General features: G+C 38.2%; 1 protein-coding gene across 4 annotated transcripts in view; it reads left to right on the top strand.

Annotated features, from left to right (window-relative positions):
• Positions 1–26,498, top strand: part of CNTN5 (contactin 5) — a 1,679,852-nt gene that overhangs the window by 1,257,434 nt on the left and 395,920 nt on the right. For all 4 annotated transcript variants that reach the window (XM_027563907.1, XM_027563903.1, XM_027563906.1 and 1 more), the window contains one exon: positions 15,751–15,853. In XM_027563907.1, coding sequence (XP_027419708.1) covers positions 15,751–15,853 — 103 coding nt within the window. The remainder of the gene's footprint in view (positions 1–15,750; positions 15,854–26,498) is intronic.

Raw genomic sequence — 26,498 nt, forward strand, 5'->3', positions numbered from 1 at the left:
TTAGAAATAGAAGGGAATGTGGTTGAGTGTTCTAGTAGGTTGTAATGAAGAGGAATACACTCAAGTGAATGTATGTAAGAGATTTTGTTTTCCAGAAATACAATGATAAGAGGAAGGAAATATTAGAGAAAACCAAGATCAGGGTCTATAGTAGGGCTTGACTTTTGGGACTGGAACCTAGCTGAACCCAAATAGTTCTAGTCATCTTAATTAAAGGAGTTTATGGTTGTTCCCTTTATTTCTCCTTCTTAAATGTGGCTCATCTATTATACACCACGTTTCTACCCCACAATTGGCTTTGTCTTATCCTGAAATTTGAATATATCTTCCCTATCTTCTAGATGATGTGTGTGTAGAAACTGCTTCCTCATAACTGAGGTTTGACTTTGTCTTATTTTTATCACACTGCATGCTTTTATTTTCTTGTAGAAAGGATTGTACATACACCAGTTTGTGACTAATGTGCTTAATGCAATGAGGAAAGTCCACCATACTTCTGAGGCATTTTACTTACCATTTCTAATACAAGAAGATTCTGATAGAAAAAAGCATTCAAACGAATTGTATAGAAATATAATTTCTAATTTCAATCACACTTGGAAAGAATCAACTCTGATTAATGTGGAATATTCCATATATTTATTTAGAGACCTTCAAAGCACTTAATTATTAGATTATTCATATGTCATTTTGAACCATTATTTTTATTTTTAGTTAATTTCCTTTTGAGTCATTAGTGCTCTTTATCCATTATTACAGAATCCATTCAAAGAAGGACTGACTTTCAAAGAAAGACCCTTGGCTGTAGAAATAAGAACCATAGTTTACTGAATTGTTGATCTGTCGTTATGCTCAACATAGGTCTTGGTGGAATTTCATAAAAGTCAAAGTACCAAAATTTCTAGCAAGTTCAAAAATTTTTTTTCTTATTCATAAGAGAGACACATAAATAAACACACACACACAGATTCACAAAGTCAAAGAAAACATGACAAAGAATCAACCATAAGGGTTCTAAGTAATGAACTTATTACAAATCTATATATATGCTGGTTACGTAGATATATTTATGAAAAAGTTTCTATAATTTTATTTATCATTAGAAATTTATAATAATAACCAAAATACTTTTTTAAAAGGAAAACTTTTAAATATACTTCTGTTTCAAACTTTTAAATAGTATACTTCTGTTTCCAAATTTAATTATCAAAATTTTCAAGATTGCTCTTTTTAGCCTGCTATTTTAATGCTAATGAGCTTATATATTTGTTTTGAAAAATATACATATGAAAATATATGTATACACACACACACACATGTGACCCAAGCAGTTGAGCATGCATATAGTTATTTCTTTAGACTTTATGAGTTCTTTTTCCAAGTTATGGATTCCCAGGGAATGATGCCATAGATGATGATGGTGAGAAAGGGGTAAATGACTGTGGCATGAACAATGGAAGAAAATGTATCTTAAAATTCATTAATCAGAGGGAAACAATTACATGGTGAGGCAATCCACTGGTTGATTTATTCCTGGGGATGGAGAAGGGAAAAATAATATATTCCTTATTATTTCCTCTGATTCTGTTCTCTGATTTTCAAATTATATTTATTTATGATTAAAAATATCTTCCATAATAAAACACTGATTCTTCTCAATCTCCTCAGGTACACAATATTATAATGGTGCAGGTATTTGAAGGTAATGCAAGTGACTTATTTCTTTTTGTCAAGAGATCCTTCTATCTCTTCATTTACATAACAGTGATTCAACTGGAGAAACTATGATTCAGGATAACATACACTTTTTCTGAAGTCAGAAAACAATATGTTGTCTACTTAGAGGCTCATCAGAGAATTGAAAAGAAGGCTCTGGGCACTTTTTTAAGTCATTAAAGTTTCCACAGATTTTAACTTTTAGTTTATTATAAAATACAGCAAGTAAAAAATGGTCTGTTAATATGTAACATATATTTCCTAACATACAACTACTAGATAACTAAACCCACAAGACCAGGTAGGATTATAATTATAAGTGAGAAAAATGGATCCACAGAAGTTCTATCCATTGCTACAATGTTTCAACAGAGCCAGGGATGGAGTTGGAATTTGCATCACTTATCTACAAATCACAGGTTGATATTTAATATGTCCTGAAAGGATGAGTACAGTATTGTACAATATCTATGCAGACCACTTGACCTGCCTCTTGAGAAACCTGTATGCAGGTGAGGAAGTAACAGTTAGAACTGGACATGGAACAACAAACTGGTTCCAAATAGGAAAAAGAGTACATCAAGGCTGTATATTGTCACCCTGCTTATTTAACTTATATGCAGAGTACATCATGAGAAACACTGGGCTGGAGGAAGCACAAGCTGGAATCAAGATTGCTGGGAGAAATATCAATAACCTCAAATATGCAGATGACACCACCCTTATGGTGGAAAGTGAAGAAGAACTAAAGAGCCTCTTGATGAAAGTGAAAGAGGAGAGTGAAAAAGTTGGCTTAAAGCTCAACATTCAGAAAACTAAGACCATGGCATCTGGTCCCATAACTTCATGGGGAATAGATGGGGAAACAGTGGAAACAGTGTCAGACTTTAGTTTTCTGGGCTCCAAAATCACTGCAGATGGTGATTGTAGCCATGAAATTAGAAGACGCTTGCTCCTTAGAAGGAAAGTTATGACCAACCTAGACAGCATATCAAAAAGCAGAGACATTACTTTGTCAACAAAAGTCCATCTAGTCAAGGCTATGGTTTTCCCAGTGGTCATGTATGGATGTGAGAGTTGGACTATAAAGAAAGTTGAGCACCAAAGAATTATGCTTTTGAACTGTGGTGTTGGAGAAGACTCTTGAGAGTCCCTTGGACTGCAAGGAGGCCCAACCAGTCCATCCTAAAGGAGATCAGTCCTGGGTGTTCATTGGAAGGACTGATGTTGAAGCTGAAACTCCAGTACTTTGGCCACCTCATGCAAAGAGCTGAATCATTTGAAAAGACCCTGATGCTGGGAAAGATTGAGGGCAGGAGGAGAAGGGGACAGCAGAGGATGAGATGGTTGGATGGCATCACCGACTCAATGGACATGGGTTTGGGTGGACTCTGGGAGATGGTGATGGACAGGGAGGCCTGGCGTGCTGTGGTTCATGGGGTCACAAATAGACACAACTGAGCAACTGAAGTGACTAATGCAAATCATAAGCAAAATTCTGCCATATTTATAGGCATAACGTGAGGATTCCCAGGTGGCTCAGTGGTAAAGAATCTGCCTGCCAGTTCAGGAGACATGAGTCTGATCCCTGGGTCAGGAAGAGCCCCTAGAAGAGGAAATGGCAACCCACTCCACTATTTTTGCCTGGAGAAGCCCATGGACAGCAGAGTCTAGTGGGCTACAGTCGATAAGGTTGCAAAGAGTGACACAACTGAATGACTGAGCATGTACACATATGCATAATGTGATCAATTTAGTCATCTCCTTTTGCTCTTCTCTCATCAGGTGTATTTCTCATGAAATAAAGGAGAATCCCTGAGACATTTCATGAAGTCATTTTAATGCATTTAAATGTGCAGACTATAAAATGTGGAAACTATAGTTTAGTTCAGAAAGTCTTCATTTTGATACTTATCCTGTGTACATCTTCATTGCACTTATTGTGTTTAATTAGCCAATATGTAAGCACTGGTAACAAAGAGTATGAATAATAATAACTCCTGGTGCTATCTCTAAATAAATTAGATGCTTATCAATTGTCACTATTTTTCTAAACTCAAGCAAATTTATCAAGCCACTGCTGAGTCATCCTAATAGACAAATGATAAAATACAACATTCCTAGATATTGTTTATCATCTAGCTCATACTTATGTTTGAGATTTCTCTTTCACTGGTACTTCATACTCAATGCAATAAAGTTAAATTTCTGATAAAATTCCAAACTGCAGAAGGAAATGGAAACCCACTCCAATATCCTTGCCTGAAAAACACCATGGACAGAGAAGCCTGGTGGTGTACAGTCAATGGGGTCACAAAGAGTCAGATGCAACTTAGTGACTGAATAACAACAACAAAATTCCAAACAGAATCTCACTTCCATGTTTTTCTTAAAAGGGTACTTCACTCAAGAGTCACTAACCCTCCATTGTTGCGTCTTCAGTGATCCCACTGTCACAATCCATTTAAAGCCGTTCTCCCATTTTTCTCAACTTTCTTAGTCAATAGTCTTTCCTTCCTCTAAACTTCCATAGTACTTTATCTTATACATTTCCAATTTAATTTATCCTCTTTTACTAGGAAATATGTAGATATATAGGGGCTTCCAAGGTGGCTCAGTGGTAGAGCTCACCTGCCAATTCAGGAGACATGGATTTGATCCCTAAGTTGGGACGATCCCTGGAGAAGGAAATGGCAACCTATTCCAGTATTCTTGCCTGAGAAATCCCATGGAAAGAGGACCCTGGAGGGCTACAGTCCATGGGGTCACAAAAGAGTCCAACACTACTTTGCAACTGAACAGTAACAACAATGTGGATATATAGATATAGAATACAGATACAGGGTATTTATATTTATTAGGATTTCATTCATTATTAAAATGTACAATGTTTTAAAATAGGAATCATTGTGGGTTGTGTATATTGATATACACCACCACCATTTCATTTTCTACTTTGCCTAATCTAGACCATGATGAAAGTGAAAGTGTTAGTTGCTCAGTCGTGTCTGACTCTTTGACCCCATGGACTGTAGCCCCTCCAAGCTCTTCTGTCCATTGAGTTCTCCAGGCAAGAATACCAGAGTGGGTAGCCATTTTCTTCTCCAAGGGAACTTCCTGACCGTGGGATCAAACCCAGATCTCCTGCACTGCAGACAAATTATTTTTCACCGAGCCACCGGATAAGTTATGAAATAGAATCTGACATAAAGTCACCACTGGTTATGCTGAGCTCAATGAGTTATCAGTTAGAGCTATTTTTGGCTACAACTGAGAAACCCTATTTGAAATAACTTAAACAAATCAGGAAATTTATTTCATATAACTGGGAGATCAAGTAGCTAAATCCCAAGTAGAACTGACATGCTAACAGTACTCTTTATTCATCTTTCCTCTATCTGCATTGGCTTAATTCTATCTAAATTGTCATTAGCTTAATTCTCTTCAATGGCAGATTGCCTCCTTCCAATTATAGATGCTTCAGTGGCTCTCAGACATGCAGGCTCTTTTTTGCCATGAAGGAGATAGTAAGATGGGCTCCCAGTCTGGAGTTCAAAAACCTCAGCTGACCATCAATGAATCAGATTGTGCCCAAGGCAGTGAGGTAATCTAATTGGTCAAGCTTGGGTCATACACCCGTGACAAGTTAATAACTACAGCAGATCCTATAGGAAGATAGTGGCTCCTATTTAACTCTCATGGCTAGAGAAGATAGAAGAAGCATTTCCCAAAAATAAGCACTAAAAAATAGTAGCTATTCTTGGAAGACAAGAGTATGATTGGCAAAGATATTCAAGACAAAAATGTGAATACCCATTACTTGAACATGAGGTTATCAGTCAAATATTTTTAAGTCACTGCTGCTGTTAAGTCACTTCAGTCGTGTCCGACTCTGTGCGACCCCATAGATGGCAGCCCACCAGGCTCCCCCGTCCCTGGGATTCTCCAGGCAAGAACACTGGAGTGGGTTGCCATTTCCTTCTCCATCTGTAGCCTAAAATTTTAGTAAATTTTCCAAATTATTGTGAAGTCATTGTATCTTTGCTCTGCCAACGCACTTGGAGAAACACTGCTCTAAATTGTATTCCACTTAGGAAAAGCACCCTAACTCTTCGTAAGTAATTGGAATACATAAGAAAATCAACAACCATGAAGACATAGAAGGAGAGTACTGTGCTATCAGCTGGAAGCCTTCTGTTTATTAGGAATTAGAGTAATTCGTGGAGAAGGAAATGGCAACCCACTCCAGTGTTCTTGCCTGGAGAATCCCATGGATGGAGAAGCCTGGTAGGCTGCAGTCCATGGGGTCACACAGAGTCAGACACGACTGAAGCAACTTGGCAGCAGAGTAATTTGAGGTCATCTTCTAATGGCATATAATTCCAAAGTGGGTCAGCCAACTAAGCCAGAAGAGACAGGAGTGGGGAACAAGATGAAGACAGAACATAGTGTCTCTGGAGCATATTTAGCTTAATACCAGGAGTTAGCAAAAAATAAAAGAGCTACCTTGACTGAAGAGACAAGCCTAATATTTTGATCTTTATGTGTCTTATAAGGCTGTTTCTCTTTCCTTTTGTCATCAAAGCATACTGAAAAAAATAAAGAAATTACAAGCTAAGCTGCATATGATGACATATTAAAAATTGCCATTGAAATAATCCAAATATCCATGGTAGACAGTTAATGATTGATTAGTACTTGTGATATGCCTGGACTCTTATATTCTGTGATTAAAATTCCTCAACAGAGTGATGTCAAGAAAACAGCTATAAACTTAAGGGGAGAAAACTCCTATTTTGTCCCATTCACACCAACAGCTTACAATAGGACTTTGGGCCAATTACTTGACCCTTTGGACTCAACCCTCTCATCTTTAAAATAAAGAAGGTAAATTATATAACTTAATGTGAATTTTAGCTCTAACATAATTATCCCATGAAACACAAAGCAAAGCTTAATCTCTGAATGTAATAAAATCTTTAAAGAATAAGACATACCTAAGTAGTTTGCTCCTCTATCCTCATATCACCACTATTAAAGTGAAGTTTCAAAGAACTAGTTATTTCTTACAGTGCAGTTCAAGCTAGGTAATATAATTTGAAGCCTTGCATTTAAACTTTCTATTTTTATTTTATTTTTTTAATTTTATTTTATTTTTAAACTTTACAATATTGTATTAGTTTTGCCAAATATCAAAATGAATCCGCCACAGGTATACATGTATTCCCCATCCTGAACCCTCCTCCTTCCTCCCTCCCCATACCATCCCTCTGGGTCGTCCCAGTGCACCAGCCCCAAGAATCCAGTATCGTGCATTGAACCTGGACTGGCAACTCATTTCATACATGATATTATACATGTTTCAATGCCATTCTCCAAAATCTTCCCACCCTCTCCCTCTCCCACAGAGTCCATAAGACTGTTCTATACATCAGTGTCTCTTTTGCTGTCTCGTACACAGGGTCATTGTTACCATCTTTCTAAATTCCATATATATGTATTAGTATACTGTATTGGTGTTTTTCTTTCTGGCTTACTTCACTCTGTATAACAGGCTCCAGTTTCATCCACCTCATTAGAACTGATTCAAATGTATTCTTTTTAATGGCTGAGTAATACTCCATTGTGTATATGTACCACTGCTTTCTTATCCATTCATCTGCTGATGGACATCTAGGTTGCTTCCATGTCCTGGCTATTATAAACAGTGCTGCGATGAACATTGGGGTACACGTGTCTCTTTCCCTTCTGGTTTCCTCAGTGTGTATGCCCAGCAGTGGGATTGCTGGGTTGTATGGCAGTTCTATTCCCAGTTTTTTAAGGAATCTCCACACTGTTCTCCATAGTGGCTGTACTAGTTTGCATTCCCACCAACAGTGAAAGAGGGTTCCCTTTTCTCCACACCCTCTCCAGCATTTATTATTTGTAGACTTTTGGATCGCAGCCATTCTGACTGGTGGGAAATGGTACTTCATAGTGGTTTTGATTTGCATTTCTCTGATAATGAGTGATGTTGAGCATCTTTTCATGTGTTTGTTAACCATCTGTATGTCTTCTTTGGAGAAATGTCTATTTAGTTCTTTGGCCCATTTTTTGATTGGGTCATTTATTTTTCTGCAGTTGAGCTGTAGGAGTTGCTTGTATATTTTTGAGATGAATTGTTTGTCGGTTGCTTCATTTGCTATTATTTTCTCCCATTCTGAAGGCTGCCTTTTCACCTTGCTAATAGTTTCCTTTGATGTGCAGAAGCTTTTAAGTTTAACTAGGTCCCATTTGTTTATTTTTGCTTTTATTTCCAATATTCTGGGAGGTGGGTCATAGAGGATCCTGCTGTGATGTATGTCAGAGAGTGTTTTGCCTATGTTCTCCTCTAGGAGTTTTATAGTTTCTGGTCTTACGTTTAGATCTTTAATCCATTTTGAGTTTATTTTTGTGTATGGTGTTAGAAAGTGCTCTAGTTTCACTCTTTTACAAGTGGTTGACCAGATTTCCCAGCACCACTTGTTAAAGAGATTGTCTTTAATCCATTGTATATTCTTGCCTCCTTTGTCAAAGATAAGGTGTCCATATGTGCGTGGATTTATCTCTGGGCTTTCTATTTTGTTCCATTGATCTATATTTCTGTCTTTGTGCCAATACCATACTGTCTTGATGACTGTGGTTTTGTAGTAGAGCCTGAAGTCAGGCAGGTTGATTCCTCCAGTTCCATTCTTCTTTCTCAAGATCGTTTGGCTATTCGAGGTTTTGTGTATTTCCATACAAATTGTGAAATTATTTGTTCTAGCTCTGTGAAGAATACCGTTGGTAGCTTCAAAGGGATTGCATTGAATCTATAAATTGCTTTGGGTAGTATACTCGTTTTCACTATATTGATTCTTCCAATCCATGAACATGGTATATTTCTCCATCTATTAGTGTCCTCTTTGAACTCTTTCACCAGTGTTTTATAGTTTTCTGTATATAGGTCTTTAGTTTCTTTAGGTAGATATATTCCTAAGTATTTTATTCTTTCCGTTGCAATGGTGAATGGAATTGTTTCCTTAATTTCTCTTTCTGTTTTCTCATTATTAGTGTATAGGAATGCAAGGGATTTCTGTGTGTTGATTTTATATCCTGCAACTTTACTATAATCATTGATTAGTTCTAGTAATTTTCTGGTGGAGTCTTTAGGGTTTTCTATGTAGAGGATCATGTCATCTGCAAACAGTGAGAGTTTTACTTCTTCTTTTCTAATTTGGATTCCTTTTATTTCTGTTTCTGCTTTGATTGCTGTGGCCAAAACTTCCAAAACTATGTTGAATAGTAGTGGTGAAAGTGGGCACCCTTGTCTTGTTCCTGACTTTAGAGGAAATGCTTTCAGTTTTTCACCATTGAGGATAATGTTTGCTGTGGGTTTGTCATATATAGCTTTTATTATGTTGAGGTATGTTCCTTCTGTTCCTGCTTTCTGGAGAGTTTTTATCATAAATGGATGTTGAATTTTGTTAAAGGCTTTCTCTGCATCTATTGAGATAATCATATGGTTTTTATTTTTCAATTTGTTAATGTGGTGTATTACATTGATTGATTTGCAGATATTGAAGAACCCTTGCATCCCTGGGATAAAGCCCACTTTGTCATGGTGTATGATCTTTTTAATGTGTTGTTGGATTCTGATTGCTAGAATTTTGTTAAGGATTTTTGCATCTATGTTCATCAGTGATATTGGCCTGTAGTTTTTTTTTTTGTTTGTTTTTTTGTTTTTGTGGCATCTTTGTCAGGTTTTGGTATTAGGGTGATGGTGGCCTCATAGAATGAGTTTGGAAGTTTACCTTCCTCTGCAATTTTCTCGAAGAGTTTGAGCAGGATAGGTGTTAGCTCTTCTCTAAATTTTTGGTAGAATTCAGCTGTGAAGCCGTCTGGACTGGGGCTTTTGTTTGGTGGAAGATTTTTGATTACAGTTTCAATTTCTGTGCTTGTGATGGGTCTGTTAAGATTTTCTATTTCTTCCTGGTCCAGTTTTGGAAAGTTGTACTTTTCTAATAATTTGTCCATTTCGTCCACGTTGTCCATTTTACTGGCATATAATTGTTGATAGTAGTCTCTTATGATCTTTTGTATTTCTGTCTTGTCTGTTGTGATCTCTCCATTTTCATTTCTAAATTTATTGATTTGATTTTTCTCCCTTTGTTTCTTGATGAGTCTGGCTAATGGTTTGTCAATTTTATTTATCCTTTCAGAAACCAGCTTTTGGCTTTGTTGATTTTTGCTATGGTCTCTTTTGTTTCTTTTGCATTTATTTCTGCCCTAATTTTTAAGATTTCTTTCCTTCTACTAACCCTGGGGTTCTTCATTTCTTCCTTTTCTAGTTGCTTTAGGTGTAGAGTTAGGTTGTTTATTTGACTTTTTTCTTGTTTCTTGAGGTATGCCTGTATTGCTATGAACTTTCCCCTTAGGACTGCTTTTAAAGTGTCCCACAGGTTTTGGGTTCTTGTGTATTCATTTTCATTCATTTCTATGCAAAATTTCTTTTTTGATTTCTTCTGTGATTTGTTGGTTATTCAGCAGCATGTTGTTCAGCCTCCATATGTTGGAATTTTTAATAGTTTTTCTCCTATAATGAGATCTAATCTTACTGCATTGTGGTCAGAAAAGATGCTTGGAAAGATTTCAATTTTTTTGAATTTACCAAGGCTAGATTTATGGCCCAGGATGTGATCTATCCTGGAGAAGGTTCCATGTGCGCTTGAGAAAAAGGTGAAATTCATTATTTTGGGGTGAAATGTCCTATAGATATCAATTAGGTCTAACTGGTCTATTGTATCGTTTAAAGTTTGTGTTTCCTTGTTAATTTTCTGTTTAGTTGATCTATCCATAGGTGTGAGTGGGGTATTAAAGTCTCCCACTATTATTGTGTTATTGTTAATTTCTCCTTTCATACTTGTTAGCATTTGTCTTACATATTGCGGTGCTCCCATGTTGGGTGCATATATATTTATAATTGTTATATCTTCTTCTTGGATTGATCCTTTGATCATTATGTAGTGACCTTCTTTGTCTCTTTTCACAGCCTTTGTTTTAAAGTCTATTTTATCTGATATGAGTATTGCTACTCCTGCTTTCTTTTGGTCCCTATTTGCATGGAAAATCTTTTTCCAGCCCTTCACTTTCAGTCTGTATGTGTCCCCTGTTTTGAGGTGGGTCTCTTGTAGACAACATATGTGGTGGTCTTGTTTTTGTATCCATTCAGCCAGTCTTTGTCTTTTGGTTGGGCCATTCAACCCATTTACGTTTAAGATAATTACTGATAAGTATGATCCCGTTGCCATTTACTTTATTGTTTTGGGTTTGAATTTATACACCGTTTTTGTGTTTCCTGTCTAGAGAATATCCTTTAGTATTTCTTGGAGAGCTGGTTTGGTGGTGCAGAATTCTCTCAGCTTTTGCTTGTCTGAAAAGCTTTTGATTTCTCCTTCATATTTGAATGAGATCCTTGCTGGGTACAATAATCTGGGCTGTAGGTTATTTTCTTTCATCATTTTAAATATGTCTTGCCATTCCCTCCTGGCTTGAAGAGTTTCTATTAAAGATCAGCTGTTATTGTTATGGGAATTCCCTTGTGTGTTATTTGTTGTTTTTCCCTTGCTGCTTTTAATATTTGTTCTTTGTGTTTGATCTTTGTTAATTTGGTTAATATGTGTCTTGGGGTGTTTTGCCTTGGGTTTATCCTGTTTGGGACTCTCCAGTTCAGATGTTAACAAACCCCCTGGGCCCTAGAGTGAGGCTTAATAATGTGTTTGGCTGTACAGGAATCATTTAAGGAACACCAGAAGCCTCTACATGGACAAAAATTATTTCTTAAATACGATGAGGAGTGCCTTTCTTTAGAGTCACCCTTAAGAATTGAAACTATAAAATAATATCTTCTTTGCAACTCACAAACATTATCTGGAAGAGAATTGAGAGAAGACATGTATCTGGCTCCTATTAGCCCATCATGTCAGTAATAACCTTGGTATTATTTAGAGGCAGATCCAAGTCTTGAAGGGTCTGAAATGTTGTACAATTATTAGACATTCTTTAATGAAAAAAATGCCAAAATATTATTAAAATGGATTATAAAGGGAAATTTTAGTTAGGGTAGGAAAAAAATAATCAAAAAAATTGCTGAAGTTTGGAGATTCAGGTTCTTCTGAGATGTCTTTAAACAATGTGCTACAAATAATTGTACAGAAATATTTTCTAAATTCAGTCTGACTTTCACTGCCTTTATACAACATTCTATGGAACTCAGCAACTTCCGACACTCACAGTGAACTCTGCAAGTAGGGCATTAAGTTTAATAGGCATCATGGTAAATCATGTATTGTTAAATCATCAGACTGACAGACAGGAACAAGAATACTACAGAATCAGTGTTAAGAGGGGATGGGAAGATCACAAGCTGACTTCAGGGACTGCTTCAGGCAGGCAGTCAAAGGTAACCACTGAATAGGTTGCCTGCAGCTGCTACTGCTAAGTCACTTCAGTTGTGTCCGACTCTGTGTGACCCCATAGACGGCAACCACCAGGCTCCCCCATCCCTGGGATTCTCCAAGCAAGAACACTGGAGTGGGTTGCCATTTCCTTCTCCAATGCATGAAAATGAAAAGTGAAAGTGAAGTTGCTCAGTCGTGTCCGACTCTTAGCGACCCCGTGGACTGCAGCCTACCAGGCTCCTCCGTCCATGGGATTTTCCAGGCAAGAGTACTGGAGTGGGGTGCCATTGCCTTCTCAGGATGCCTGGGAGTCTTTATATGGGGACTTCCAAGTATTAGGACATTGAAGATAAACCCCTCATCATTGGATACACTCAGCCAGTTATCACCAGCAGGCCAAATACTTCCATCAGGAAATATATAAGAAAAAAGAAAAATATAAAAATGTAAAAGAAAGGAAGTAGAAATATATGTGGGCAGGGCAGAATGATCTAAGAAAAAAGTTTGAAGAGAAAAACATTATTGAGAAAGATGGAGAAGACGTTCTTAAACATCTGTTCTGAGTGATGTTGTAGAACTGACCGCTTAGTTCCCTAGGTATATGCCGGGCTTCTGGTGCTCAGGGAACATTAGACTTGGAAGGAATCGGGGGAATTAGCCTGACAGAGCAGCACATTACATTAATGGTAGTTCTGTTCCCTCAGTTTAAAGATTAGAAAGAGTGTCACAGAGGCCACTGACACATCAGAGATGCCAAAGTCTAGTTTTAAACAAAGCCAGTGTCCACAAGCTTGATGAAAAATCGGTGATATTTCCTCAATGATCGCTTTGCAAAAATCTACTTAAAAAAAAAAAAGCTGAGATAATCTTCACAGTGAGCTTAAACACTTTCTATCTAAAGTTGTCCACATTCTTCCTTCAAAGACCATCTCAAATTTAAAAATTTAAATAATAATAATAAAAATGAATATAAAGTTTATATAAAATATAAAGGTTTTTTTTGGTGTTTTTTTTTTTTTTTTTTTTGCTAATGGTGGCCATTTCCCCCTTTGCATGTCCAGTGCATCTTGCCTTCATATCTTATGGTATTATTTCTTCCTCTGTCTGAGTTTCTTTCTTTTCTCTCTTTTCTCATCCCCCACACACCAAGGAATTACACATAGAGCTATACACATACACAGATCTCTATGTACACGTATGCCTTTGAAGAGAGACATGCCAAAATATGCACACAAACACTCCTTAGAGAGGCATCTGTGCTCAATCATAATTGTGTCCTCTGTGGGATTGCTAAAAATTATTTTTGGAGTAAATTAGCTCCAAGACTAACAGAGAGCACAATCACTGGAGTCATCACTAGTTCATTTTTTTAAACTGAAGTATAGTTGATTTGCAATATTGTGCTGATTTCTGTTGTACAGCAAAGTGACTCTTATAGCATACTGTTCTCTGATCTGTGAAAACACTCTCCAAGCTCATGGCTTTAACCGCCACCTGTGAGTGATGACATTAAGTGCATATCACCTGCCCAAACTTACCACCAGCTTCGTCCTCTCACATTATGATGCATATTATATGGGCATCAAAGATGATACTCCTGAAATGAAAGTCAGCTGTCCCACCATAGCTATGTCCTTTTTTCTTTTACTTGCATCACTCAACCTCTTTCCCAAGCTGGAAATCTTAGTGTTATTATTGATGAGGCCCACAACGTTTTCACCAGGACCCCTATTGTGTGCCAAGTTCAAGTCTTTTTTATTTTTTTTTAATTTTCTCATTCTAATGCCTCTTCTCCTTTTTTGCTATATAACTCAAGTCCAGGTTTTCATTACTTCTAACTTGTATTATTGAAGCAATATAATTGATCTACTGTTCTCTGCTCCAATTCCAGTAAATATACACAAATTGCCAGTCTCCTATTTGAAACCCCAATGACTCTAAATTACTTATAGATTAAAGTTTGAATGCCTTACTCTGATAATCAAGGTCCTCTAGTTTTTTGACTCCATTTGTATTTCTAAATTTGCCTAGTATTACTTCCCTTCACAAATAAAGAAGCCAGAGAAACTGATATTCCTATTCCTGGTGGTTTCTGATCTCTTTGTCATTGTTCCTCCAGTTCCATTTACTTTCTCCTATCTTTCTCTCACTGTACAAATGCTTACTATTGATATAATTCCCTCAAACGCACATACTTTCAAGATACCTCATTCAGGGCCCTTATCACCTTCTGGGCTTCCCTGATGCCTCAGATGTAAAGAATCTTCCTACAATGCAGGAGACCCAGGTTCGGTCCCTGGGTTGGAAAGATCCCCTGGAGAAGGGAATCGCTCCCCACTCCAGTATTCTTGCCTGGAGAATTCTATGGCCAGAGGAGCCTGGCAGGCTACAGTCTACCGGGTCACAAAGAAACAGACACCGACTGAGTGACTAACAGTTTAACATCACTTTCTATCTTACATTACAATGATTTGGATGTATAACTCCTCTCTCCGGTGCTTGTGATCCTTAGTATGTCCGACTCTTTGCGACCTCATGAACAGAAGACCTCACTGTAGCTCGCTAGGCTCCTCTGTCCATGGAATTTTCTAGGCGAGAATACTGGAATGGGTGCAATTTCCCTCTCCAGGAGATTCCGACACATTGATTGAACCTGCATCTCCTGCATTGGCAGGCAGATTCTTTATGCTGCACCACCAGAGAAGCCCCATTCTTCTCCTACCCTTGAGTATATACTGTTTCTTTTTTTAAGAATACACTTGCTTTTTAAAAATACACTTGAATGCTTGAGAGCACAACCCATGGATAATTCATCTTTGTATCTCCCACAATGCCTAACAGAATGTATGAACATTATGCTGCTGCTGCTGCTGCTAAGTCGCTTCAGTCGTGTCCGACTCTGTGCGACCCCATAGACGGCAGCCCACCAGGCTCCGCCTTCCTTGGGATTCTCCAGGCAAGAACACTGGAGTGGGTTGCCATTTCCTTCTCCAATGCATGAAAGTGAAAAGTGAAAGTGAATTCGCTCAGTCGTGTCCGACTCTTAGCAACCCCATGGATTGCAGCCTACCAGGCTCCTCCGTCCATGGGATTTTCCAGGCAAGAGTACTGGAGTGGGGTGCCATTGCCTTCTCCGTATGCACGTTATAGATATTTAATAAATATTCAATAAATATATGTTGACTTAACAAGCATTCGTTTACCTGACAATGACAAAGTTCTGAGGCCTTTATTTATTAAAACAACAACAACAACAACACTATTATTTACCATGGGATTTGTTCATAGTTACTTATTTACTCTGAAATATAATCAGTAGCTAAACTACCAGTTGATTGGCACTTTCAATAATTATTATTTTAAAGGGTATTGAATATACATGCAATCCAGTCCTTAAAGATAGATTAGAATTTCATCATAATTTAAGTCTGTGTGCACGTCTTATTTCAATGCATCAAAAATTTAGCCGTCTTCAGACAGATATGGACAACACAGTGTTTTTCAATGTAACATCTCCAGAACTGGAAATAAATTGTGACCTTCATTTAATGTTTAAAGACTATTCTTTGTTTCCCAGGTGTGATGGGAGAATATGAGCCGAAAATTGAGGTCCATTTCCCTTTCACGGTTACAGCTGCTAAGGGAACAACTGTTAAGATGGAGTGCTTTGCACTTGGCAAGTAAGTACACATACTTCTATAATTAGACACAATTGTTTATTAAAATGTGACATGTCTTATTTTTATATCACTTACTTTGCTAGATTTTATTTTCCTTGAATTAAACCTTGAAGCTCCTTGGTGGCTATTCATTTTTTTAAAAAAAGGCAAGTGGGAATTGATGAAGTAACCAATTATAATTATCTCTTTGGTCATTTCTCTGAGCAATAATGTATATAATTTTGCTATTTTAACATAAAGGAAATGTAATAAAAGAAGAGCTTCACATGTCTTTGCTTACTTGTCTTAAAATTTCAGTATCATTCTTAAATTTTATGCAGCAATGATGTAAATAAAAAAGGGATGAGGTCCTATCCTCTCCCTATGTAAAAGATATATATTCTGACAAGATATAATAAGGCAAGAGTATAAAAATCACAAAGATAATAGTCACACTGGTCCAACAGATTGCTTTAATCTCTTCTGGAATAATGATAACAATAGCATCAGCTGTCAATATGTACAACATGCTATTATTCCCCAATCAGGAAGATGATTTATACCACACTCTAATGCCTGCTATGCTTAATGATTCTATTTCGGAGATGTAAAATCTCACAATGTATAATCACTTGTCAATGATGTTTACAATAAAAATATTGAGCATAAAAACAGGAGTGAGATTTTGATTATATTTGATTAGAGTATTATGATTTATTTTAAATAGAGTGTTGCTGTTTTATTTTTTTATGGTGATAAGACCTCAGAGTCCTTTCTAGACTCTATAATTATAATTTGCATAAATGCATCTCTATCAGAGTTACTAATCATTCAACTTCACTCATGGTGAGCAAACTCCCACAGCGTAAATATAACATACTTGGAAATAAAACATGCTCTATAAATATATTTGTAGTAGGCTTAGTCTGTGGGTGTGAAAATCTTAGTAAATATGAAAAATTCTGCCAATAAAAGGTGTTTTAGAGCATAACAATAGTAATCACCATGTTTTCTAATATTAAAACTATTTGAGGTAACATGCAATTCTGTTTAAATCTAAATAGGAGTCAGATCATAGTCAATTAAAAACAAAATAGATTGTTGTTTGGTCCATCAAAAGTGTTGAGCAGTCCACCAAAAATGCCTGTAAGAGGAAGTATATTTCAATAACTTAAAATTCATCCAGGAGTTACTTGGCAGATATCCAAGGAAGATTCCCAAGCGCACATATATTAATAATTAAATACTACCTTAAAAGTCATGTTTTTCATCATTTTCCAAAGTTGTGGTGTCAAGTATGCTTGAAAATGACCCAAGTGAACTGCTCAATTCTGATAAATACAAAAATAATTATATTGGCTTGATGTCAAAGGTTTTAGTATATCCTACAGTTAAATAATTTTTAAATGTCAGAATTTGCACTAAAGCCACAGACGAAAGGAGGTCATACCGTAAAACAAATTCAAGAACTAGATTTATAGAGAAAAAGCAATATGGGATATTTCCCCAGGCAGGCTTATTTAATAAATTTGATATGTTTGCTTTCGGAAGTCTTGAAATATGCTTAGTAAATTGATCTGTAAAGTCCATTTCATTCTAGGCTGGATCTAACTGCCAAATTAAGTTCTTTTAATACTATATTTTCTTCAGTTTCTCCACTCCTTCTTTGTTAGTCCCTCTTTCCCCATGAAAATAAATAAATATGTAGGAAGGTGAACAAAGCACACAGACTGTCTAGAAGGTCTCTGCTGCCTATTCTTCATGTGAAGTGTCACAATTATGGAATAAAGAAAAAGAACATGCTATGAAGAGATTTATCCCTACCTAAAGACTAATTTACCACTCTGTTGAAAGTAAATAAGATCAAAGAAATAGCATCTTTACATATGTTAATTTCTGTAGAGCACATTATCATGTGGAATAGATCATCTTTGCATCTCAACAGGATCACAGCAATTCAAATTAATACCTGAGCATCTGCTTTATTCCTACAGCTCACCTGAGCTGCATCCCACTTTAATAAGTACAAGATTCCCTGGTATACCTTTGTCTTTCCAAAATCTTCAGTACCTGTCACTAGATATCAATCAGCACCTTGCCACTCAAGCTAATTTGCCCCTCAGTCTGTCCACATAGAGTAGTTTAACCAAATGTTCCCCATAGACTATGACAACCAAATTCTTGCATGGAGCATATTGAGCTCTATTCTATCTCATGGGCTTTGCCCTTGTTTTCTCCAGGCCCCCACTCATTCTCTGACCTCAACTTAAACATCATCTTCTAAGAGTTCATCTACAATACTTGAAGTATATAACTCACACCCATTACTCTGTATCTAAATCTTGTATTTTTCTTCATCAAACTTAACACAGTTTTAAAGTATCCACATATGTGTTTCACTACATAAAAAAAAAAAAAAAAATCACTTTATCAGTCAGGAATCCAACTGCAAAGACTCAGATAACTCAAAAGAATTTAGGCATAAATTGAAGATCCAAGAGAACTAAGAAAAAAACTGAAGTATCTGCAGACTAGTGATAGCAAGAAGTTATTCTCATCCTGAAGCCAAAATGAGCAAGGGTGGAAGATAGTGTCACCAGAAGCACAGAGACCTGAAGATACGGTGTTGTCTGGGGGCGACTCTACAATAGCTATAGCTGTGCAGAGATGTATTAGATGAACATAGCTGAGGAAAGGAGCAGGAAATTCATATCCTGACTTTTTCTTTGTGCATTCTGATCTTCTCCTTCTGAGTTCATGACTGAAAGGCAACTAGAAGCCAGCCTGCAAGCCCAGAGAATGCAGTTGGCAATACAAAAGGAAGGCAGAGATTCTGAGGGAAGATGAGGGTGACCAGCAAGGGAGACAAACAGAATAACCAGCAAGTACCCATCATTAAGTTTTAAGCCTAGTGAGGGCAGGGATCCTGATTGCAGTCTTCACTTGTGTATTTCCAACGCCTACCACAGTGCCTGGCACACAGCACTCAGGAAATAATTTTTGAAGGAAAAGATGAACTCTGAAAGCTATATGCCCACTTAATCCAGTATGCTTTTTATTAATAGATAATAAATAATATACTTTATTTTCTAAACTTACACCAAATACACTTCCACCACTGTTCACAAAGAAAAATGCTATGTTCTTACTCTTTTTGAAAAGTACATTTACCTCTTTACATAATTTGTCCCTAAACACATTCAATTATTGCAACTTAGAGTATGTAAATTAATACAGCTATAGTTGCACATGGAAACTTACATTACCATATGGAAAATAGATAGCCAACAGGAATTTGCTGCATGTCTCAGGAAACTCAAACAGGGGCTCTGTTTCCACCTAGAGGGGTGGGGTGGGGAGGGAGATGGGAGGGAAGTTCAAAAAGGAGGGGATATATATCTATACTTATGGCTGATTCATGTTGAGGTTTGACAGAAAACAGCAAAATTCTGTAAAGCAATTATCCTTCAATTAAAAAACAAATAAATAAAAAAGATAATTTAAAGATATATAAACTAATAACATTTTCTGTGTTCTTGAAGGAAAATAGCAGAAAGGCAAATTATTTTAGATTACCAAAGTTTACTGTATCTTAGTATCACACATATTCACCAACCTGTCTAATTTGAAGTTAAATAAAAAGTCAATTGGGATTGTGATATACTCACTACTATATATAAAATGGATAACTAATAAAGACCTACTACATAGCAATGGGAACTCTACTCAATACTCTGTGGTGACCTATATGGGAAATGAATCTAAAAAAGAGTGGATATATGTATATGTATAACTGATTCACTTTGTTGTACACCTGAAACTAACACAACATTGTAAAGCTGTGTTACACTATACTCCAAAAGTGTGTGTGTGTGTATGTATATATACATATATACTCCATGGGGACGACAGAGGATGAGATGGCTGGATTGCATCACTGACTCGATGGATGTGAGTCTCAGTGAACTCCTGGAGTTGGTGATGGACAGGGAGGCCTGGCGTGCTGTGATTCATGGGGTCACAAAGAGTTGGACATGACTGAGCGACTGATCTGATCTGATCTGATATATATGTGTGTGTGTGTGTATACATATATATATATATATATACACACTCCTATAGTATGTTAAACTATACTCCAATAAAAATCTGAAAAATAAAAAGAAATGCCATATGATCTCACTTATAATGTGAAATCTAAAGCATGACACAAATGAGCTTATTTATGAAAAACAAACAGACTCACAGACAGTGAGGACAGACTGATGGTGGCCAAGGGGGAGGGGGAGGAGAGAGGATGGGGTGGGAGTTTGGAAGCATCAGAAGCAAGCTGTTTGGTATAGAATGGATAAGTGACAAGATACTACTATATAGCACAGGGAACTACATCCAATGTCCTATGATTAAATGAAATAGGATAATGAAAAAGGATATTTTTAATGTGTACCTAAGACTCTGATGCTGGGAGGGATTGGGGGCAGGAGGAGAAGGGGACGACAGAGGATGAGATGGCTGGATGGCATCACTGACTTGATGGACGTGAGTCTCAGTGAACTCCGGGAGTTGGTGATGGACAGGGAGGCCTGGCGTGCTGCAATTCATGGGGTCACAAAGAGTCGGACACGACTGAGCGACTGATCTAATCTGATATATGTGTGTGTATCACTGAATCACTTTGCTGTACAGCAGAAATTGACACAAGTTTGTAAATCAACCACACTTCAATTAAAAATGCCCACTTTATGGAAAAGAAACATATTTTATAAAAACAAAAGCACCCCTTAATAAACTTTTAAAAGCCAATAGTAAAGTTGTAAGCTGTTAGTTTGCTTCTAAAGAAATCTCTACTTAAATCTGAACTTTTAAAAAATCATATGGTTTTTCTATAAGCTACTGCAAAAGAATACAACAGGAGAGTGCTATTTATACCACCTTGGAAATCTCTCTGCAAATAGAATTATACAACACTGAGTACAGAGAGAATGCATGAAGTGACTGTCACATGATATGTTTAGTATTGTTTAGTTCAGCAAAGGTATGATTTCCCCCAGGAGGGTGGGAAATGGGAAATGTTTAAAGAGGATCCACTGGGAAACAAAGGTGTGTAAGGCTTGGGAAATACAGCAAAGTGTAAAAATGGGGAGGTGAATTAATCACTTTGGAAAGAAAAGGCTGTTTTAGACATATGGAAGATTATTATCAAGAGATCACCACAAGCTGTTCTCCAGTTTCACCAAAGTGGGGAGAGGGAGAAATTCCAACAATATGGGACAAAACCAGCGAAATTAGAATAAGTATAATGTAGAAGTGTTTAAAAAAGTTATTAAAAGGCAAACGGGCTATCAGAGAGGCAGTAGAAGCTTAGAAGCTTTTTCCCCACACTGCTGCAATAACAAAATAAGATCTGTCTGTCTTCTAACACTTTAGGTGCAATGTTTTCTGAAAGGAGAGAAATGGTACTGATCAGGGTTGGAAATGAACATTTTAAACCTTCTCTTTTGCCTGCCACTCATCTGCCCACTCAGACTGAATTATTAAGAGTAGAAGGTTAGAGTCAGGCAGACTTAATTGGCTGCCTTTTGGCAACTACATTACTATACAACGTTTTAAAGTGGTTGGTGGCATGTGGGGGAAATAGAAATGAAGGGTGTTGCCTTTTCTTACTCAGCATTAAGCTTCATGACTTTAGTTTGGAAAGAAGCACTGCCTTTGATATTTCCCAGGTTGGCTTTTAAACACTGGACACAGTACTTTTGAAAGGAAATGAGAGAAAAAAGGTTAAAGGACAATGCAAGTAAGGACTCTCTTAGGACCCTAATGAATATTTCATTTCAACGTTATCTCTAAATATGGTGTGCCTAGAGATTATCATACTAAGTTAGACAGAGAAAGAAAAATACCATATGATGACACTTACATGTGGAATCTAAAAAAGTGATACAAATAAATTTATTTACCAAACAGAAACAGACTCACAGACTTAGAAAACAAATTTATGGTTACCAGAGGGGAAAGGCTGGAGGAGGAGAGGGATAAATTAAGAGTTTCAGATTAACATATACACACTGCATGCATGCGAGCTAAATTGCTTCAGTCATGTCTGACCCCTTGTGACGCTATGGACTGCAGCTTGCCAGGTTCCTCTGTCCATGGGATTCTCCAAGCGAGAATACTGGAGTGGGTTTCCATGCCCTCCTCTAGGGGATCTTCCTGACCAAGGGATCAAACCCAAATCTCTTATGTCTACCTGCATTGACAGGTGGGTTCTTTACCGCTAGTGAAGCCCCTACCACTGTGAAGCCCCAACATATATGCACTACTATATGTAAAATAAATAGCAAATATCCACCATATAGCAGAGGGAGCTCTACTCAATATTCTGTACTAACCTATATGGGAAAAGAATCTGAAAAAGAATAGATATATGTATATGTATTAGGGCTTCCCAGGTGGTACTGTTGCAGGAAGGGGGACCCCTTCTAGGGCCTGAAACTGGGCTCTTGTCTAACACTCAGAAATGAATTGTCCGAGGAGACACATCTGCTGACAAACCAAGAGATTTTATTGGTAAAGGGCACCTGGGTGGAGAGCAGCAGGGTAAGAGAACCCAGGAGAACAGCTCTGCTGCGTGGCTCGCAGTCTTGGGTTTTATGGTGATGGGATTAGTTTCCAGGTAGTCTTTGGCCAATCATTCTAATTCAGAATCTTTCCTGGTGACGCACGCATCGCTCAGCCAACATGGATGATAGCAAGAGGGATTCTGGGAAGTGGACAGGCACACGGTGTCTCCTTTCCACCTTTCCTGAACTCTTCCGGTTGGTGGTGGCTTATTTGTTCCTTATTCCTTACAGGATCTTCTGTCATAAAACAATTCATGCAAATAGTTACTATGGTGCCTGGCCAGGGTGGGCGATTTCAATCAGTGTGTTTCCCCTAACAGTGCTAGCAGTAAAGAACCCGCCTGCCAATGCAGCAGACATCAGAAACGCTGGTTCAATCCTTGGGTAGGGAAGACTCCCTGAAGGAGGGCATGGCAGCCCACTCTAGTATTCTTGCCTGGAGAATCCCGTGGACAGAGGAGCCTGGTTGACTACAGTCTGTAACAGGGTCACAAAGAGTTGGACATGACTGAAGTGACTGGACACGCATGCATGTCCCTGTTCGGGCACCACTTGCCGGGGTCCAGCCCCAGTGGATCCAGGGAATTCGAAGTGGGGATGGCGTCGGCGAACTGGATACGATAGCTTTAATTAAATATTAATTAGAGATATAAAGAGTAATAGAATAAGGATAGCTCAGTAGGAAAATTCAGCCCAGAAAAGAGGCTGAATAACTTGGTTTACGTGGAAAGCCAATAAAATTCCAGACAAGGAATTTGCATCACCTACGTAGGCTGCAGGCATCCTCCCATTCTCCCGAAGGAGAGGAGACACTAAGGCCTCCCTGGTCAGATCTTAGAAGCCCAGGCAAAATTAGTAGGCTTGGCAAGCCTCCACGCTCCAGATGGGAATTCAGCCAGAAGGTGAGAGAAAGAACGACATGGGGAGACCAAGTTTTGGTGAACAAGGCCTGCACTTTATTTTCCAAAGTAGTTTTTATACCTTAAGTTGTGCATAGAGGATAATGGAGGAAGGGGTAGAGTCATGCAAGGACAGCAGTCCTTGATCCTAATCAAAGCCAGGCTTTCTTCCTGCAAACTTATCATATGCAAAAGTTTAGGTGATTTACATCATCTTCTGGCCAGGAGGCCTGTTAACATTTTATGACCCTTTCTTCAGAAAACATATTTTTCTCTAAAGGTGATTATTCTAAAGTTAGGCACCACCCTCCGAAAGCATTAGATAAAGTTGCATTCCTTTAGGGCAAAGGTGTGGTGGGCTATAAAAAGAAAAGAATTAACTCAAGGTTCCAAGGTTACAAACATTAAAGCTACTACTTACATTCCTATACAACAATTACATTAATCAATACACACCCAGGGACACAGTAGGTAAGGGATATGGAAACTTAGCAGCAAACATTGGCACAACAAGTGAAAAACCCTTCACCAATACAATTTCTAATCAATCTTTTAACTGCTCAAAGGAATCTATATTTAGACAGTTTAGAACATCTCATGCCTCTCACGGTTGGAAGGCTGTGAACAATCACATGTGGCCGGAAGAACATTTTCAGGAAGGCTAGAGGACTTCCAAAGGAGTTTGTAGGTTGAAACACTCTTATCACACCCAGGAACTTTATTAACTGGAGCTGTAAGTTAACTCTTTTTCAGAGAGAGGTGGTGGGGGACAGCCCCCCGTAAAGTCAGAGGTGTAGGTGAGAGCACAAAGCAGTAAAGTAGGCAGACTCTGGTTTTTGGGGTAGATGCTCAAGAATTTCCAGGGGGACTCCTGAGGCTTGATCCCGCCTTTGTGTATGCCGAGCCTCCTTCCTCATGACCTTTGCCATGGGCGGAGTTCCTCACGCTGGCTTCTGGCATCTCCCCCTTTTTTATTTCTTAAAACAGCCAGATGCAGCTCAGTCGTGAGCTTCTGAATGTTCTGCTGAAGAATCCTGACAATACAAGAAAGAATGATTATGAGAAGCAAAATTAGAGCACCAAGAGCAGCATAACTAAAGATATTAGACAGAATGTTTTTTCCAGAAATAAAGTTAGAGAAGGTGTGAAAAAAGTCATTAGCTGCTCCAGCGGTGGTAAAATCCAGTCGAGAGTGTTCCAGGGTCTGTATTTGATTATGAAGTTTCCCTAAGTCCAGGTCAATGTCAGAGCTGTTCCAAACACTTGAAATATGATTTTTAATTTTTTCCCATTCATAATCTGTCTCGTTTACCTTCAAAGATGTCACACATATCCACCAGTAATCAGCGTGGCATGACAGAGCCATTTTCACTTTTAAAGCCTGTAACTCAGTCCCAATATGCATTATTGCTTCCTCCAAGGCATCTGCCCTCATCTCCAACTTTCTATCTATAGATTCCTGTGTTGCTAGAGTTAGAGAAACATTTTTAGACATGGTATCAACAAATTGGGCAGTATGCACTTGTTGAGTCAATGATATTGCTGCCACAGTAACAGAAGTAATTGCTGCTATTAAAACTGATATTCCTAAAATAAGTAAGCCCACAAATCATCATAGACCATAATTATCATATCAATAAGTGGTTACATCATAAGATAAGGTGGATGTTGTAACACTACAAAGGAACAAACATTATATTGAGGGTTTAAACAAGATAAAAATATACATTGTTCACAAGTTACTATATTAGGTCTACATCTTTTTTACTGACCGCTTTGGCCCTGATCACTATGTTTGCATTGCAAAACACCTGTTGTGGGTGCACCAGGGAGCAGCTGCAGACGTCGGCCCGGGGGAGCAGTGTCCCCAGCAGCAGGAGGCAGAACACGAGTGGCAGGCTGCAGGCCGCAGGACCTACTGAGGGCTGAGGGGCGGGGTTCACAGACTTGGGCTAGCCGCCGCCGCTTGGGCTCAGGGTGTTTCCCTCTTGCCCGTGGGGCTGCGCTGGTCTGGACGGCACTTTGCAGGTGCACTTTCCTCTCTGGCCCTCACTCACAAACTTCTTTGCTCTAGGTCACGGGGTGCAGCGAGGAGGGTGCGGGGCGCAGCTGGTGGCGTGGAGGCGAGAGCTGGCTGGGGGGCCGAGTGAATGAGTGCGCGCGCTGTGAACCTGGTCTTTGGGGAATATTACCTGACAAATTAGTCTGTCTGGGATCCAAATTGGAGAATCTGTGTCCTGAGGAAAAATATAAGCATACTCTCTCCGACAAGTTAGCAACACATCTGGCCGGGATATGAAATTTATACCTTGAACCAGGTGAATTTTGATGGTGAATTTTGTGAGAATTTTTAGCCTTATCAACTTTTTATATAAGTTTAAAGCGATAACATTAGTCAATGCATCTGCCAAAGCATTTCCTTCATGTAAAGGGCTGGGCAAGACAGAATGGGCTCTAATATGTCCCACAAAATATTTTTATCTCTGTGTTTAATTTCTTTCTGTAAATCAGATAACAAGGAGAAAATAGTAGTTTTATTTTCTGGAATATTAGCAGTCTCTATATGAGGAAACAACCCTACAATATATCGGGAGTCGGACACGACTGAGCGACTTCACTTTCACTTTTCACTTTAATACATTGGAGAAGGAAATGGCAATCCACTCCAGTGTTCTTGCCTGGAAGATCCCAGGGATGGCGGAGCCTGGTGGGCTGCCGTCTATGGGGTTGCACAGAGTCGGACACGACTGAAGTGACTCAGCAGCAGCAGCAGTCAAAAGATTAAAGGTGTGGTCTCTTAAATGTCGAAAAGCCTAAATAACTGCTCATAACTCAGCCTTGACATTTTATTCCCTTGAATTAAAAGATCTTTTAAAGGCCTTGGAGCTGTAATTTCCTGCACCCAAAAGGCTAGATCACTAGATCCAAATGCTTTGTGGCTCCTAGCTTGAGAAGTCAAGTTTTTTTTCTATCTGATAATAAGGTAAAAAGCAAAAGCTGTGTTACTCTTTGACCTTTATTAATTTGCACAGTTTTGGTAAGTGGTGAGATCAAAACTTTAATTTCTCAATATAATTAGAATCTACTACACCAGGCACCACCAAAAATTTCTTGAAAAGAAAGTGAGCTATGCCTCAGCACAAATCT

This window comes from Bos indicus x Bos taurus, chromosome 15, assembly GCF_003369695.1.
Source record: "Bos indicus x Bos taurus breed Angus x Brahman F1 hybrid chromosome 15, Bos_hybrid_MaternalHap_v2.0, whole genome shotgun sequence".
NCBI lineage: Eukaryota > Metazoa > Chordata > Mammalia > Artiodactyla > Bovidae > Bos > Bos indicus x Bos taurus.